This window comes from Myxocyprinus asiaticus, chromosome 50 (assembly GCF_019703515.2).
Source record: "Myxocyprinus asiaticus isolate MX2 ecotype Aquarium Trade chromosome 50, UBuf_Myxa_2, whole genome shotgun sequence".
Classification (NCBI taxonomy): Eukaryota; Metazoa; Chordata; class Actinopteri; order Cypriniformes; family Catostomidae; genus Myxocyprinus; species Myxocyprinus asiaticus.
This window is the reverse complement of record NC_059393.1, coordinates 17,543,806-17,557,241: the sequence shown is the minus strand read 5'-3', so window position 1 is coordinate 17,557,241 and position 13,436 is coordinate 17,543,806. Positions and strand designations below refer to the sequence as shown.

The following is a 13,436-nucleotide window of genomic DNA, read 5'->3' as shown; positions in this document are numbered from 1 at the left end:
ACATGGTGCAGTCAAAATTTAGCTGGGGTGTGATGACGTCAAACATAAAATCAAACTACTGGCACAACAAATTGCTGAGATTCAAACTCATCCACATACAATCTGCCCCCAAAGAAACTACAGAAATAGACAGACCTGAGGAAATAAATATTTCAAAGCTCTCTGGGCTAAGAACTTGGTAGCACTGAGATATTACATTTTCTTATTGACCCTGTCTGGATGCAACTTTTTAGGATGGAAATTGGCCACCAACAACTGAGCAACAATGCTAGTTTGGTAAACAAAGATATTTTCACTAGAACGGTCTCAGTGCCTTCTCTTTTTACTGAGCCAACAAAGTAACGGGGTGACACCTTTTTTTTTTATTTCCAGAGTAAACCGATAAGCAGAACGAGCTTAATTTGGTAAATTAATAAAATCACAAAAAAGCAAAAATGGCAGCATCCACATGCAGGAGGTAGTTATGCTAGTTATGCTAGTGAGGGGAAGAATGAGCTGTCAAAATTAACCAAATCAGAACAGCTTACCACAAACCTCAAAACTGACAGTTTTTTTTTGATTGTGCTTCAAAAAACACCAACTTGAGATGGCATAAGCTCCGTTCAGCAATGCAAGAAAGCAGATCTGATCTGAATCAGACTTGCAAACCAATGCAGTTGTGTTGCATCCACCAAGAACTGCCTTAACCGCAGCTTACAAACAGATCCTACCAAACATCCCTTCTTAGCTTTTGCTTTTAAGTTTCCTCCAGTGTACAACCAAACATGCATGCCCAAACCGGTGAGGATATTAAAAAAATAAAAAATAAAATAAATGCCATCCCTATGGCAACAACTTGTAAATGGCAAAACAGGCAGGGACATTCGCATGTGGTTGGATGGGTGTGGACATGAAGACAGTGGTTAAAACAGGAGGGAAACACATGAAAAATCATTCATGACTTTACCTTAAATATTCCAAAACATGAACACATGAGAGAACTACACCTTGCCAGCTTTAAAACACAGAACACAGGGATGAAAAAAGGGGTTGATTATTTTTTTGATCCCTTTCTGGTAAACCCATATACAGTAGATGCTCACAGCTGAAGAAAACGGAAATATTGCAGAATGAATCAGTGCATGGACACAATAAACTTAGAGTCTTGTGTGCTTTGGGTCTGGTCGTCTTGGCTGACCTCTCAATTTAGGTTAATTGGAAACTAAAGTTGGAGTTGTTTTGAGTTAGCCATTTTATGGTCTTAAAAGTTTGATAAATCTACTACTACATTTCTGTACTTTGTTAGAACAATAGAACATATTAGCTCTGTTCCAACACCTGGTGAGCAGCCTACCGAGACAGCATTATAGACACGATCCTGACGCACAGGGCTGTTCCAAAAGGTAGGCAGCATAGTAAGGGGCTGTTCAGACCATGTCCGTTGTTACGCTAAAAACGTGCTTGACGTGGTGCAACAAACAGAACAGAACGCAGGTGTCTCGGCACGTATTTTTAAAAGTTTAAGTTCTTTTTAACTTGACACGACATCTAATAAAAGGCAGCGCTCTTACGCGAGACTCTAAAAGAAGATACGGCACAATAGCCAAAGCCCATGTTTACATAGAAAAACAATTTAAAAAGTGCAGACGGATGCAAGAACGCATTCGGTGTGAACAGCCACTTAGATTCCTTCTTTTGGCCAAAATCTATGGCAGCATCACATTTGTCCTTCTCGGAAAAGGCAATTAGAGAATGCATTGCATTGAGTTCAGAGTTGCGAACTCAAAGTTGGCGGACAAATCAAGAGAAATGTTGAAACTAGAACAGTGATTTGCAATTGATTCTAACAGTTAAATTAGTCATTAGCATTTTGCTACACTAATGACAACACTTGACTTCATTAAAAAAAAAAAACTAGGTAGCATACACAAATATTGTGTCCAATAAAAATTGTCCACCCCACTTAATCTGGAAAACGATGTTTGGAAACTGAACAAACAAAAACGGATTAGTGTGGACGTGGCCTCAAGATTCCTAACGTCGTAATTTTCCAAAGTATGCGGTACTAGAAATCACTTTCGAAATTCTCCATTTTCAGTGGTGGAAAACTCCATTTCAGACGTAAACATAGCAAAATCAATGCATTTTCAAATGAAAACATTTGCGAGGACATGGCCTGAGAAGGCAGCTATCCATGTACGCAGTAGACTGCAAGGCAGCTCACAAGGTTTTGGAAGGAGTAGTGTATCTTCACAGAAGGTAAACAATTGTGGTATATCCAGGATTCTTCTACCTACTGTTATCCATTCCTAACCAAATAGTCCCCTGTAAACAGATGTGACAAATCCAAAGACCCTCCCCCTCTTCCCAACTGATGTGTGCAGATCAGACGGACATCTAATCCTCCAACATAAATCCTTAGGACACGCTTGAACCACATGCGGAGCCCAATGCTGGTGGCTGCCAATGAAGTCTCACTGGATAAAAGGCACAAAGTCACTTCAATTTCCAACATTGGATTATGATAGAAGAAAAAGATCTGGCCCAAGATATCAAGAATGGTGAATAATGTAATTCAGTTTCTCGGTACACTGCGAACACTAAAAGAAAACTGCAATGAAAAATAATGGTGTCTGATGTGATTTGTCACATTATGTCTAACATCTCCCTCTGTTCCCATCATAGTCATACAATGACAGACTTTTCAATGGGTGAACTACGCCTTAAAAGTGAGGGCTGAACAAAACTTTTTCTAGCTCTAGCTGAAGTTCATTGCGGTGTCATTAAGTTTAAGTTACCATCCCACATTACAAACAAAGGAAATGACAGCGTGATTCAACTGCCCAAAATATCTTCGATGCAGTCACACATTTGTGTGCGCAAATTCCTCATCGTGTTTAATTGCTGTACCTACATAATGCACATTTTTCAGGAGGGATTTAACAAATCAGGCAGGTGTTCGACTCACCTTAAGCTTTTTGTTGAGCTTACAGCAGTATCTGTACAGCATAGCAAGGTTGAGGGGCCCAAAATCTGCATAAAAGCTAAAAGAGAGAGAAAAACCCCATTAAATTTAATTAAAAGAAAATCCATTTCCAAGTTTACCTGGTGGCCGCAGTGGGCCAAAACCTGGAAACAAGCCACAACGGATAAAATAAAATTGATATAGACAGACGAACAGTGGTTTGTTTAATGTGTGTCAGTTTCTATTGCAGCAATATAAAATAATGTTACCAGCTCCAGGCCACTCAGTGCCTTCTTGAAATCTTTATTCAAACTTTTATGATGTAGTTGTGGTACATTGCCGCTTTAGAAATGTACAAGGCACATGACGTGTTTATTCCCCCAAAAGCAGCTTTGCTACTTCATTTCACATATTTGCAATGTACTTGCTCAATATTTGTACATTATCGCTCTCAATTGCGATAAGAGGTGCCCTTCGAAGAGGCTGGGGCCCAGGGGGCCTCTTAACCCTTGTGCGACTTTCTGACATTTTTGTCTTTTTCAATAATTTTGGCTGTTAATGCCAACGGAATAAATTTAGCCAAAGGTGTGTATTTTCGGGGGAATTTTGATATTTCAACTTCAGTTTCTATAATACATCTATAATATACTGTGTACACAAAACAGTTACACTCAGGGCCTTAAGGACAAAAATGTCCCCATTAAAAGTGCAATATTTCATCCCAGTGCCATTAAAGCATAAAATCATGAATTCTATGATATAATGCTTTCATACCAGAGTCCTGGCTTCAAAATTTACATTTTTAATATTTTCCACCAGATGGCACCATTTTTCTCATGTTTAGCCTATGGAGCAAATACATGCTTTTTTCCTATTTTCTGTTTGATGTATTAGAGAGCAGTACAGGTCAACTGAATAAATGACGCCGCTAAAATTGAGTGGGTGTGTTGGTATGGATGTCAGCGTGTGTTTTGTATGTGTGTACTGAAATTTGTGTGTGTGTAAGAAACAACAGTTGCATTATGTAAACATACTGGCATTTAAAGGGTTAAAATCCTGAAAATGAATGATTATTTGGTAGTTATGATCAGGAAAATCAGTGAAAGTGGAAAATTATATTAACAATATTTTTATGGCAGTTTTTTAACATTTTCGTCCTCTAAGTCCTGAGTTTTTTTTTTTTGTTTGTTTTTTTTTTAAATCTGACGTCACAAAAAAAATAATGCATCAAAATCAATGTTGTTGCTAATCATTGACATATGAAATACAAAAAAATGTCCCTTAGCATTTAGTACATGGAAAATTATTTATTTATTTATTTATTTATTTTTTTTTTTTTCATTAAAAAAAAAAAGTGGCATTATATAAATATGGCATTTAAAGGGTTAAAATCCTGAAAATGAATATTTGGTCGTTATGATCAGGACTGATGTTGGATTAAAAAAAAAAAAATTGTACTCAATGAAAGTGGAAAATAATATTAATATATAATATTATTATGGCTGTGTTTTAACGCGAACATTTTTGTCCTCAAAGGACCTCGGAGTAACTTTTTTTTAAATTGATGAACAAGGGTCAAGACATCTTCGGAAGGCGTCAAACAAGTGTTTGAAACTTATTATTCTTTCAGCAGGAAATTCAAAAACTATTCACAGGTCCATTATGGAACTTTGGAGATAAACAAATGCAACATTGTAGCACTTTCACTGGAGGAAACATTCGATTAAAGCGTTACGTAACAGACGTTGGAACGCTTTCCCGCCTGCTGAGGCTTTTAGGAGGGAAAACTGAGGGAGGGAAAACTCACTTTTCGTAAACAAACTCCTCATCCGTGCTGAAGTAATGAGTGTTCGCGGTGCTTTTCGGCTTGCTTCGTAGGGTGGCAAAATAGAGTCGATCTGAGGAGAGTGAAAAACAAATATGGTCAATTAAACAAGCTGGAACAGTTATAAAACAGCTATTAAAGGCTCTTTAAGAGGTGAGATTTTATTGTAGGCTTCAACCAGAACACAGAAGTTATCCAACCGCAACTTTTACAGTGAAAAACCATTAACTTTATTACAATTTTAACATTACATTTTATTTTGAATGCTTAATTTGAAAGAAATTAAGTTTTCTGCCCAGATTTGATGGTCGAAGTTTATTTCAGTCTGAGGCGACACAATTATTTTGACTCACTGAATCAAATCAATTCATTGACTCACTGAATCAAATGTATTCAAACAGAAGGTGCCCATCAATTTCAACTCACCTTTTATGCATTCAGAGGCGCCTATCAAATCATACTCGTCTGCCATTTTAAATAAAGTCGTGAGTATCGCGGAATGTTTCACGTTGTCGAGAGTCATCGACGGAGAGCAAGTCTGGCGCAGCTATTTTACAGAAAAGAAGAACAAACTATTGCTGGTATGAAAATCAGTTTCCTCTCTACGGATACAACTTCTCTCTTAACCGATGGCGCAAATATTCCGAGTAGTTTAAAAAAAAAACAAAAAGCCCCTGGAGATGTTTAAACAAGGCACTTAAAAGACTTGTGGCATTCCCCCACGCGTAAATATACACTGATATTAGCTTTCTGCTCAGCGAAGTCACTTGTTATTGATTTGGTTGACTGTGCATGCAAGACGATTGCCAAGAAGTAGTCCAGAAGGAAATAAATAACAAATGAAACTTCCCAATCTGTTAAAATAACTCAAGGTGCGTCATTTCGACATCCCAACTCGTTTGCCATGTCCCGCGTAAAAGTGCCTGAATTATCAACACCGGAGATTATTCCCTTATAAGAGACGCCAATATCGTCGAGTAATAAATCTGTTTTCACTTCAAACTGGGTAGATATGAGACGCGAACTGCGATATTGTAACTCTGCCCTGGTCATTAGGTGGAATTTTTTCTCGTGCCATGGTCGCAGACGGTCAAGAAATATCTTAAAGGGACGTCATGTGCTCTCAGTTGTCCAATCAGCAGTATGGATGGATGTTACTCGGGTTAACCCTCAAACGACCAATCAGAGAACAGGAAGACGTTTAACTCTTGAGTCAAAGCTCGGGATCCGCGTTGTAATTCAATCTATTTGAGGTCTGTCTGTCTGTCTATTTGTTTGTTTGTTTATGTATCTATCTAATTGTCTGTATGTCTATCTATCTATCTATCTATCTACATGTAACTGTCTGTCTGTATGACTATCTGTCTGTCTGTCTGTCTGAAGGACTATCTATCTATCTATCTATCTATCTATCATCTGTTTGTCTGTCTGCCTGAATGACTGTCTGTCTGAATGAATTACTATCTATCTATCTACATGTAACTGTCTGTCTGTCTATCTGAAGGACTATCTTTCTATCTATCTATCTATCTATCTGTAACTGTCTGTCTGTATGACTATCTGTCTGTCTGTCTGAAGGACTATCTGTCTGTCTGTATGAATGACTATCTATCTATCTATCTACATGTAACTGTACATCTATCTGTCTGTATGACTATCTGTCTGTCTGTCTGAAGGACTATATATATCTATCTGTCTAACTATCTATCTGTTTGTCTGTCTGTCTGAAGGACTATCTATCTATCTATCTGTAACCGTCTGTCTGTATGAAGATCTATCTATCTATCTATCATCTGTTTGTCTGTCTGCCTGAATGACTGTCAGTCTGTCTGAATTACTATCTATCTATCTACATGTAACTGTCTGTCTGTCTGAAGGACTATCTATCTGTCTGAATGAATGACTGTCTGTCTGTCTGTTTGAAGGACTATCTATCTGTCTGAATGAATGACTCTGTCTGTCTGTCTGAAGGACTATCTATCTATCTATCTGTAACTGTCTGTCTGTATGACTATCTGACTGTCTGTCTGTCTGTCTGAAGGACTATCTATCTATCTATCTATCTAAATATCTATCTATCTTTCTATCATCTGTCTGTCTGCCTGAATGACTGTCTGTCTGCCTGAATGACTGTCTGTCTGTCTGAATGACTATCTGTCTGTCTGTCTGAATGAATGACTATACTGTATATATCTATCTGTCTAACTATCTATCTATCTATCTGTTTGTCTGTCTGCCTGAATGTCTGTCTGAATGAATATCTGTCTGTCTGTCTGAATGAATGACTATCTATCTATCTACATGTAACTGTCTGTCTGACTGTCTGTCTGTCTGAAGGACTATCTATCTGTCTGTCTGAATGAATGACTATCTATCTATCTACATGTAACTGTCTGTCTGACTGTCTGTCTGTCTGAAGGACCATCTATCTATCTGTAACCGTCTGTCTGTATGACTATCTGTCTGTCTGTCTGTCTGAAGGACTATCTGTCTATCTATCTATCATCTGTTTGTCTGTCTGAATGACTGTCTGTCTGTCTGAATGAATGACTATCTATCTATCTACATGTAACTGTCTGTCTGACTGTCTGTCTGTCTGAAGGACTATCTATCTGTCTGAATGAATGACTGTCTGTCTGTCTGTCTGAAGGACTATCTATCTATCTATCTGTAACTGTCTGTCTGAAGGACTATCTGTCTGTCTGTCTGAATGACTATCTGTCTGTCTGTCTGAATGAATGACTATCTATCTACATGTAACTGTCTGTCTGTATGACTATCTGTCTGTCTGAAGGACTATCTATCTATCTATCTATCTGTAACTGTCTGTCTGAAGGACTATCTGTCTGTCTGTCTGAATGACTATCTGTCTGTGTCTGAATGAATGACTATCTATCTACATGTAACTGTCTGTCTGTATGACTATCTGTCTGTCTGAATGAATGACTATCTGTCTGTCTGAAGGACTATCTATCTATCTATCTGTCTGTCTGTCTATCTACATGTAACTGTCTGTCTGTATGACTATCTGTCTGTCTGTCTGAATGAATGCCTGTCTGTCTGAAGGACTATCTATCTATCTATCTATCTATCATCTGTTTGTCTGTCTGCCTGCCTGAATGACTGTCTGTCTGTCGGAATGACTCTATCTGTCTGTCTGAATGACTATCTGTCTGTCTATCTGTTGAATGAATATCTGTCTGTTTGTCTCAGTGACTCTATCTGTCTGTCTATCTATCTATCTATCTGGCTGGCTGGCTGTTTTTATGTATAGACAAAATGTTCTAATATTTAAACTGCAGAGACCAATTCAAGAAACTAAACAGATTTTTAGACATTTTAGGTTCTCTGAATGCATTTTCTTTGTCTTGTTGCTCGTGACATCATCTGAGAACCCAAACACAAGAGTAGCCAGACAATCTGTAATGGTAAGATCAAATATCCTTCACCCGCACCAGACTGTTTTTATTCGGTCACCCTCATTCACAACAACAGCTGGAGAGATCACACATGAGACTAGTCACACAATGGGTTTTACAGTAAATACTTCACATTGAACAGATGGACATCATGAAGGAGATTAGTAATATGGGTCCATTAATGATAGCTCAGTCTGATCTTGTATATTGTATTGAGGCACTGAGGAAGCAAACAATGCGAACCCAGCAAGCAGGATGTTTTGGTGCATTATGCATAGGATTTGAATGATCTGCAAATGAGTAAACAACACAGAACTTTCTGACCCTCGGCTACAGGAATCAACAGTCTGTCTGCCTGTCTGAATGTCTATCTATCTATTTTATATCAGCAATGTTGAGCTTCAAAGAAAGTCCATCTTACCTCCAATCAAGGAGATCCAGACCTTGTGCACAGCTTGGGCTGACTGGCTCCATTCCCTATTCTCCTGGGATCTCCAGGATGCAGCGTCTGACATGCCTTCATGGAGGTATAACAGAACTGGGTTTGGTGGGACCCACAGCTCCCTGTTGCCCTGTGGAACGGCCGACTCCTGGAAACCTACTCCACCATTCAGAGCACCAAATCTATTTTGGACAATACGCTACGACAGCTTGTACAGTGTGGACAGAGTGTGCCAGTGGAACAAAACAGAGAGGATCTGGTTCATGTGACACTGCTCAGGTTTCCTTACATGGGGCTCGCGTTACAGTCCTGGCAAGGTGTGACTTTCAAGCTCGCTCATGTTACTTTTCCGAACAATTGGCACTAACGTGCCGTTTCTTGGGACAACGATCCAGGTTGTGCAGAATGTTTTAGTTTATATCTTCCAGTGTCATCATGTCACATATAGTATATCTGAGCTTTTTAGAGCATGTTAGCCATTCTTTTTGTGCAGAAGCTGTACAGGTACACAAGCTGACAAATAAAGCCAATGCTGTGGAGCTCTGACATCATGGAAAATCTAGGGGAGAAGAAGCAAACAAGTGAATGAAAGGTTTCATGTAGGCAGTGAGTATGCTAGTGGGCTGTCAAGTGAAAATTAAAAGATGAGTGTTTTCACTGTGTACTTTGAGGTCAGCCATTGTCACGCTTTACTAGAAGTGTCCTAGATCATGTGTTCTATTATCTAGTCGCCAAACTAGATTGAAAAAAAAGCGCTGTTTTCCAATAGCACTCATTCTGCCTTCTGATATGCAAATTTTGTCCATCTTTAACTAGACATCTAAACAGATCACTTTCATGCTAATCCAGGATTAACTTTATTCAACATAATCCTAACTTTTACCAGAATAAGTAATCAGCCTGCCAGTTCAAATCTTACAAGATCTGAACTGGGTATCAGCAGTTCCTTGCAGTGCTACTTAAAGGCCAAAGTATACTTGGCGCTTTCGCGTTGCTGATCGCTCTGAGCACAGTATGCGTGACATAATTTTCAGTCAATGGCCAGCGCATGCGCAGACGATGCGCACAGCCGAGGACCGCGCGCACGAGTCAAGAAAATCTAGGCGGATTTAGACACAGTTTGCGTCACACATACTTTGCGCGGAGTGATCCGCAACGCGCACACCCTAAGTATACTTTGGCCTTTAGTGTGCATGCATTCATATTTGCTCATGGTCAGAAGAGTATACTCATAAGGGCAACACTATCAGCCAGGCTTTAAGCGATCCAGAACACGCAAAAACGAAGTGTACCTGGGCCTATTCTTATTTTGTGTGTAACAGGAAGGAACTCTGTATCAGGTTGACAATAACCACTTTTACAGTCTGTGGTAGGCCTGGAAAACATTGAGGCTCAGCATGAGGAAAAAACTTTCTGAATTATGTCTTTAGGCCTTAAGGTCCCTTTTTACATTTCCCGGTTTGAAATATGGAAGTAAACAAGTGTGGTAAACAAGTGTGGTGTCTAGAAGGTAACATCCCAAAAGCCTAAAGGCCAAAGTATACTTCAGTTGTCCGTGTTGGTGATCGCTCCGCGCACAGTATGCGTGACGCAAATTTCATCATCAGTCCGCCCTGATTTTCTCGACAGGCGGACAGTCCATGTCTGTGCGCATCGTAGGCGCATGCGACTGCAGTTGACTGAATTAAAAGAGTATCTCAAAGGAGTTGTAGTGCGCATGCGTTTAACGCGTTTATATTCGCTCATGGTCAACAGAGTATACTTTGAAAGGCAACGCAGTTGACCAGGCGTGATCTGATCTAGAACGCAAAAATAAAGAAGTATCCCTGGGCCTTAAAGGCCAAAGTATACTTTGGTTATCCACATTGTTGATTGTTTTGCGCACAGTATGCATTACGCAAATACGTTTGCGTGAAGCAAAGTCGCTGTGTGGCCCAGATATTTTCAACAAGTGTACAGTCCTTGTCTGTGCACATCGTTGGCACAAGCGCCTGCCGTTGACTGTACAAAAAGAGTATTGCAAAGCAGTCGTAGTGCGCATGCGTCGAACGCGTTCATATTCACTCGCAATCAGAAGAAATGAAAGGCAAGGCGTTTGACCGGTAGCAATCCGATCTGGAGCGCACAAAAATGAAGTATACCTGGGACTTAAGTCTCGTAAGAGTCTCATTCACTGTTACTAAGGTTAGGTTTAGGGTTAGATTTAGTGGTGGGTTAAGGTTAGGTTTGGGGGTAGGGGTAAGTATAGGGTTACTGCAGGACTCCAAATAAACACAGTGTGTGAATGTCTCATGCGGCTCTCACCAAGCTTTAATTTAACCATACGGTTACCTTTTAGATGTGACCGTAAACTTCTATAGCGGTAAATGGGAGACTACGGCAAATATTATTTTTGCATTTCCATTTGCTGCAACAGCAATAAATAAATAAATAAAATAATTGAAAGTGTTCCATGACTGTCAAATAGAGGAAAAAATAGAGAGAGCCGGGAGAAAGACACCAAATTTACTGTCACTTAGCAGTTGTATTGAAACCTCATCACAGCAGCAGACTAGTTTTTAATTTCATGTCAGGGTAATATAAACAAAGAATAATGTTTAAAGTTAAATATATATAAAAATAATGAAAAATAGAAAACTTTTGCAAAAGGTTTAATAGCTTTACACTTCTAAATAAACGGTAATGTGAAGGGTTAGCGTTAGGGGTCCATTATGAGTAAAATTTGATTGGTCAAATTCGCCCCTGTTTGTAGATGCCATAACTACACCATGCTTGAGAGAAAAAAAGCATCTTTCACATTGATAGCCATTCAAAAGAACCCTGTATTCTGGCAAAATATATATATATTTTAGAAGCAACATATAAATCGCAAAATCATGTTATAGTAGGTGTTTTAGCAGAGTCTAATTTTTTGAGGGCTCTTAAAAGCATAAAGTGGACTCGTGTACCTGTAGTGCATAAAATGTCATGCTATCACAAATCACTAAGTATTTGGATACTCAGATTGATATGGCCTGTTTGAAATAGATTTATCACCATGGTGTTACATGCTTCAGCAATTATAGTGCATTATCCGTCCTGTTGCAATATGCAATATAATTTGTATTACAAAGTCCTTTAAAAATGTTATTAAAAAGCAGCATGCTGTTAGAGTTTAATAACAATTAGTGCTAATGACAGTTCTTTGAAAATTACTTATATATTTGTATGTATGTATCTGTATAATGTTTGTGTAACTTTTTATGTGATATCTGTAACATATACTGAATAGCATGTCAAAGTAGGTCACTTTAAACACTCTTATATGATGTCACCTTTGTGGATAAAACCATTAAGTCATAAAACTCATTATTACTTTGTGATCAGTTCAGTCAGCTCAGACCACAGTGTTATCATAGCAGGAATATGTAAGTACAAATACTCAGGCTGAGAGGTGAAGCCATGGCCATAGATCACATCTCAGCCTTTTATATAACCCTTTAAAGACAGATGTCCGTTCTATTGAAACAAACAAAGCTGCCTATAATATTGATGGATTTATATAAGTGGTTCTTATTATATTAATCAATTTTCTATTTTTCTTAATGTGCAAGTAACATGTATGTAATCTGAGGGGTGACTGAAGGTCTGATTTATATCAGGAATGCAATAACAGTGATTGTTCATTTAGCCCGGCTCCCAGAGAATATATATATATCATTTGTATATTGTACTGAATTTATTACATAATTCATCTTTATTTAATGCAGTCTCAAAAAAATGACACATACAGGAGAGATTTTCATTAATGTCTTGGCCATTGCATGCATAAACAACATGTAATTAAAAGAATTAAAACATCCAACCAAATTTTGTCATCATTTTCATCAGTAGCTTGTTTTAATTAATCACAATTGTAAAAGTAATTAATTTTCAACCTTGAGTTTGTTGAAGCCGTGGCCTATTGGTTAGCACATTAGCTCTGCTGTGGGAGCCATAAGTTTGAGTCTGGCATGTTTTGTACCTGTCCTCACTTCCCTTTATGTAATGTAATGCCTATAATTAAAAATGGTTTTAAATTCATTCATTTAAAAAAATCTCAATTTAGAATGAATTTAAAGAAATACAAATCTATAAAACTTGAAAATTCATTCATTAAAAAAATCCAATATTAAAATGTTAATTTAAGAAAACCCCTAATTTAAAATTCATTAAAAAAAATGAACCACAATTTATTCATCTAAAAAAATCCCAATTTAAATATTAATTTAAAAAAATCCAAACTTGATCACATTTATCTAAAAAAAAAATTCCAACTTTCAAATTAATTCATAAAAAAAATCTCAACTTCAAAGTGTATCTAAAAACAAATCCCATTTTAAAATCAATTTAAGAAATTCCCTACTGTAACATTTAACAATTAATTTCAAAAGTCCCAATTTTAACAGTCATTTAAAGAGAAATTAAACTAAATTCATTTAAAAAATCCATTTTAAAATTCATTAATTTGTTTAATCATGTGGTTGGCCATAAGCAAACATTTCCTTCCCCCTGATCATACTGACAGACCACTGAATACTGTTCAGAGACCACACCCACCACCCCTTCAGGGACACTTTTCCTTTTAACAATGTACCTGTGCATTTTCACGTATCACAACACTCCCTCTATTGTCCTGGCATCTGCCAGGTGTAATTGTATTGGCCCAGAGCACAAAGGAGCCGATGGGAGAGACTCCAGTTGGACTGGTAATAGCCAACACTTGTAGACTGTCTCCAGGGGGAGTTAAATGTGAAGATTTGCATTGTAAGCTCAACAAGTACTTTC

At 38.0% G+C, this 13,436-nt stretch overlaps 1 protein-coding gene across 3 annotated transcripts in view; it reads right to left on the bottom strand.

Moving 5' to 3' along the window:
* LOC127438927 (dual specificity protein phosphatase CDC14AB-like) overlaps window positions 1-5,882 on the bottom strand; it is a 58,048-nt gene extending 52,166 nt beyond the window's left edge. For 2 of the 3 annotated variants that reach the window (XM_051694832.1, XM_051694833.1), the window contains exons 1-3: window positions 5,196-5,882; window positions 4,752-4,842; window positions 2,948-3,023 (exon numbers count right to left, since the gene is read on the bottom strand). In XM_051694832.1, coding sequence (XP_051550792.1) covers window positions 2,948-3,023; window positions 4,752-4,842; window positions 5,196-5,292 — 264 coding nt within the window. In that variant the 5' untranslated portion in view covers window positions 5,293-5,882. The remainder of the gene's footprint in view (window positions 1-2,947; window positions 3,024-4,751; window positions 4,843-5,195) is intronic. The other variant, XM_051694831.1, reaches the window with a different exon arrangement.
* Window positions 5,883-13,436: the final 7,554 nt, after the last annotated feature.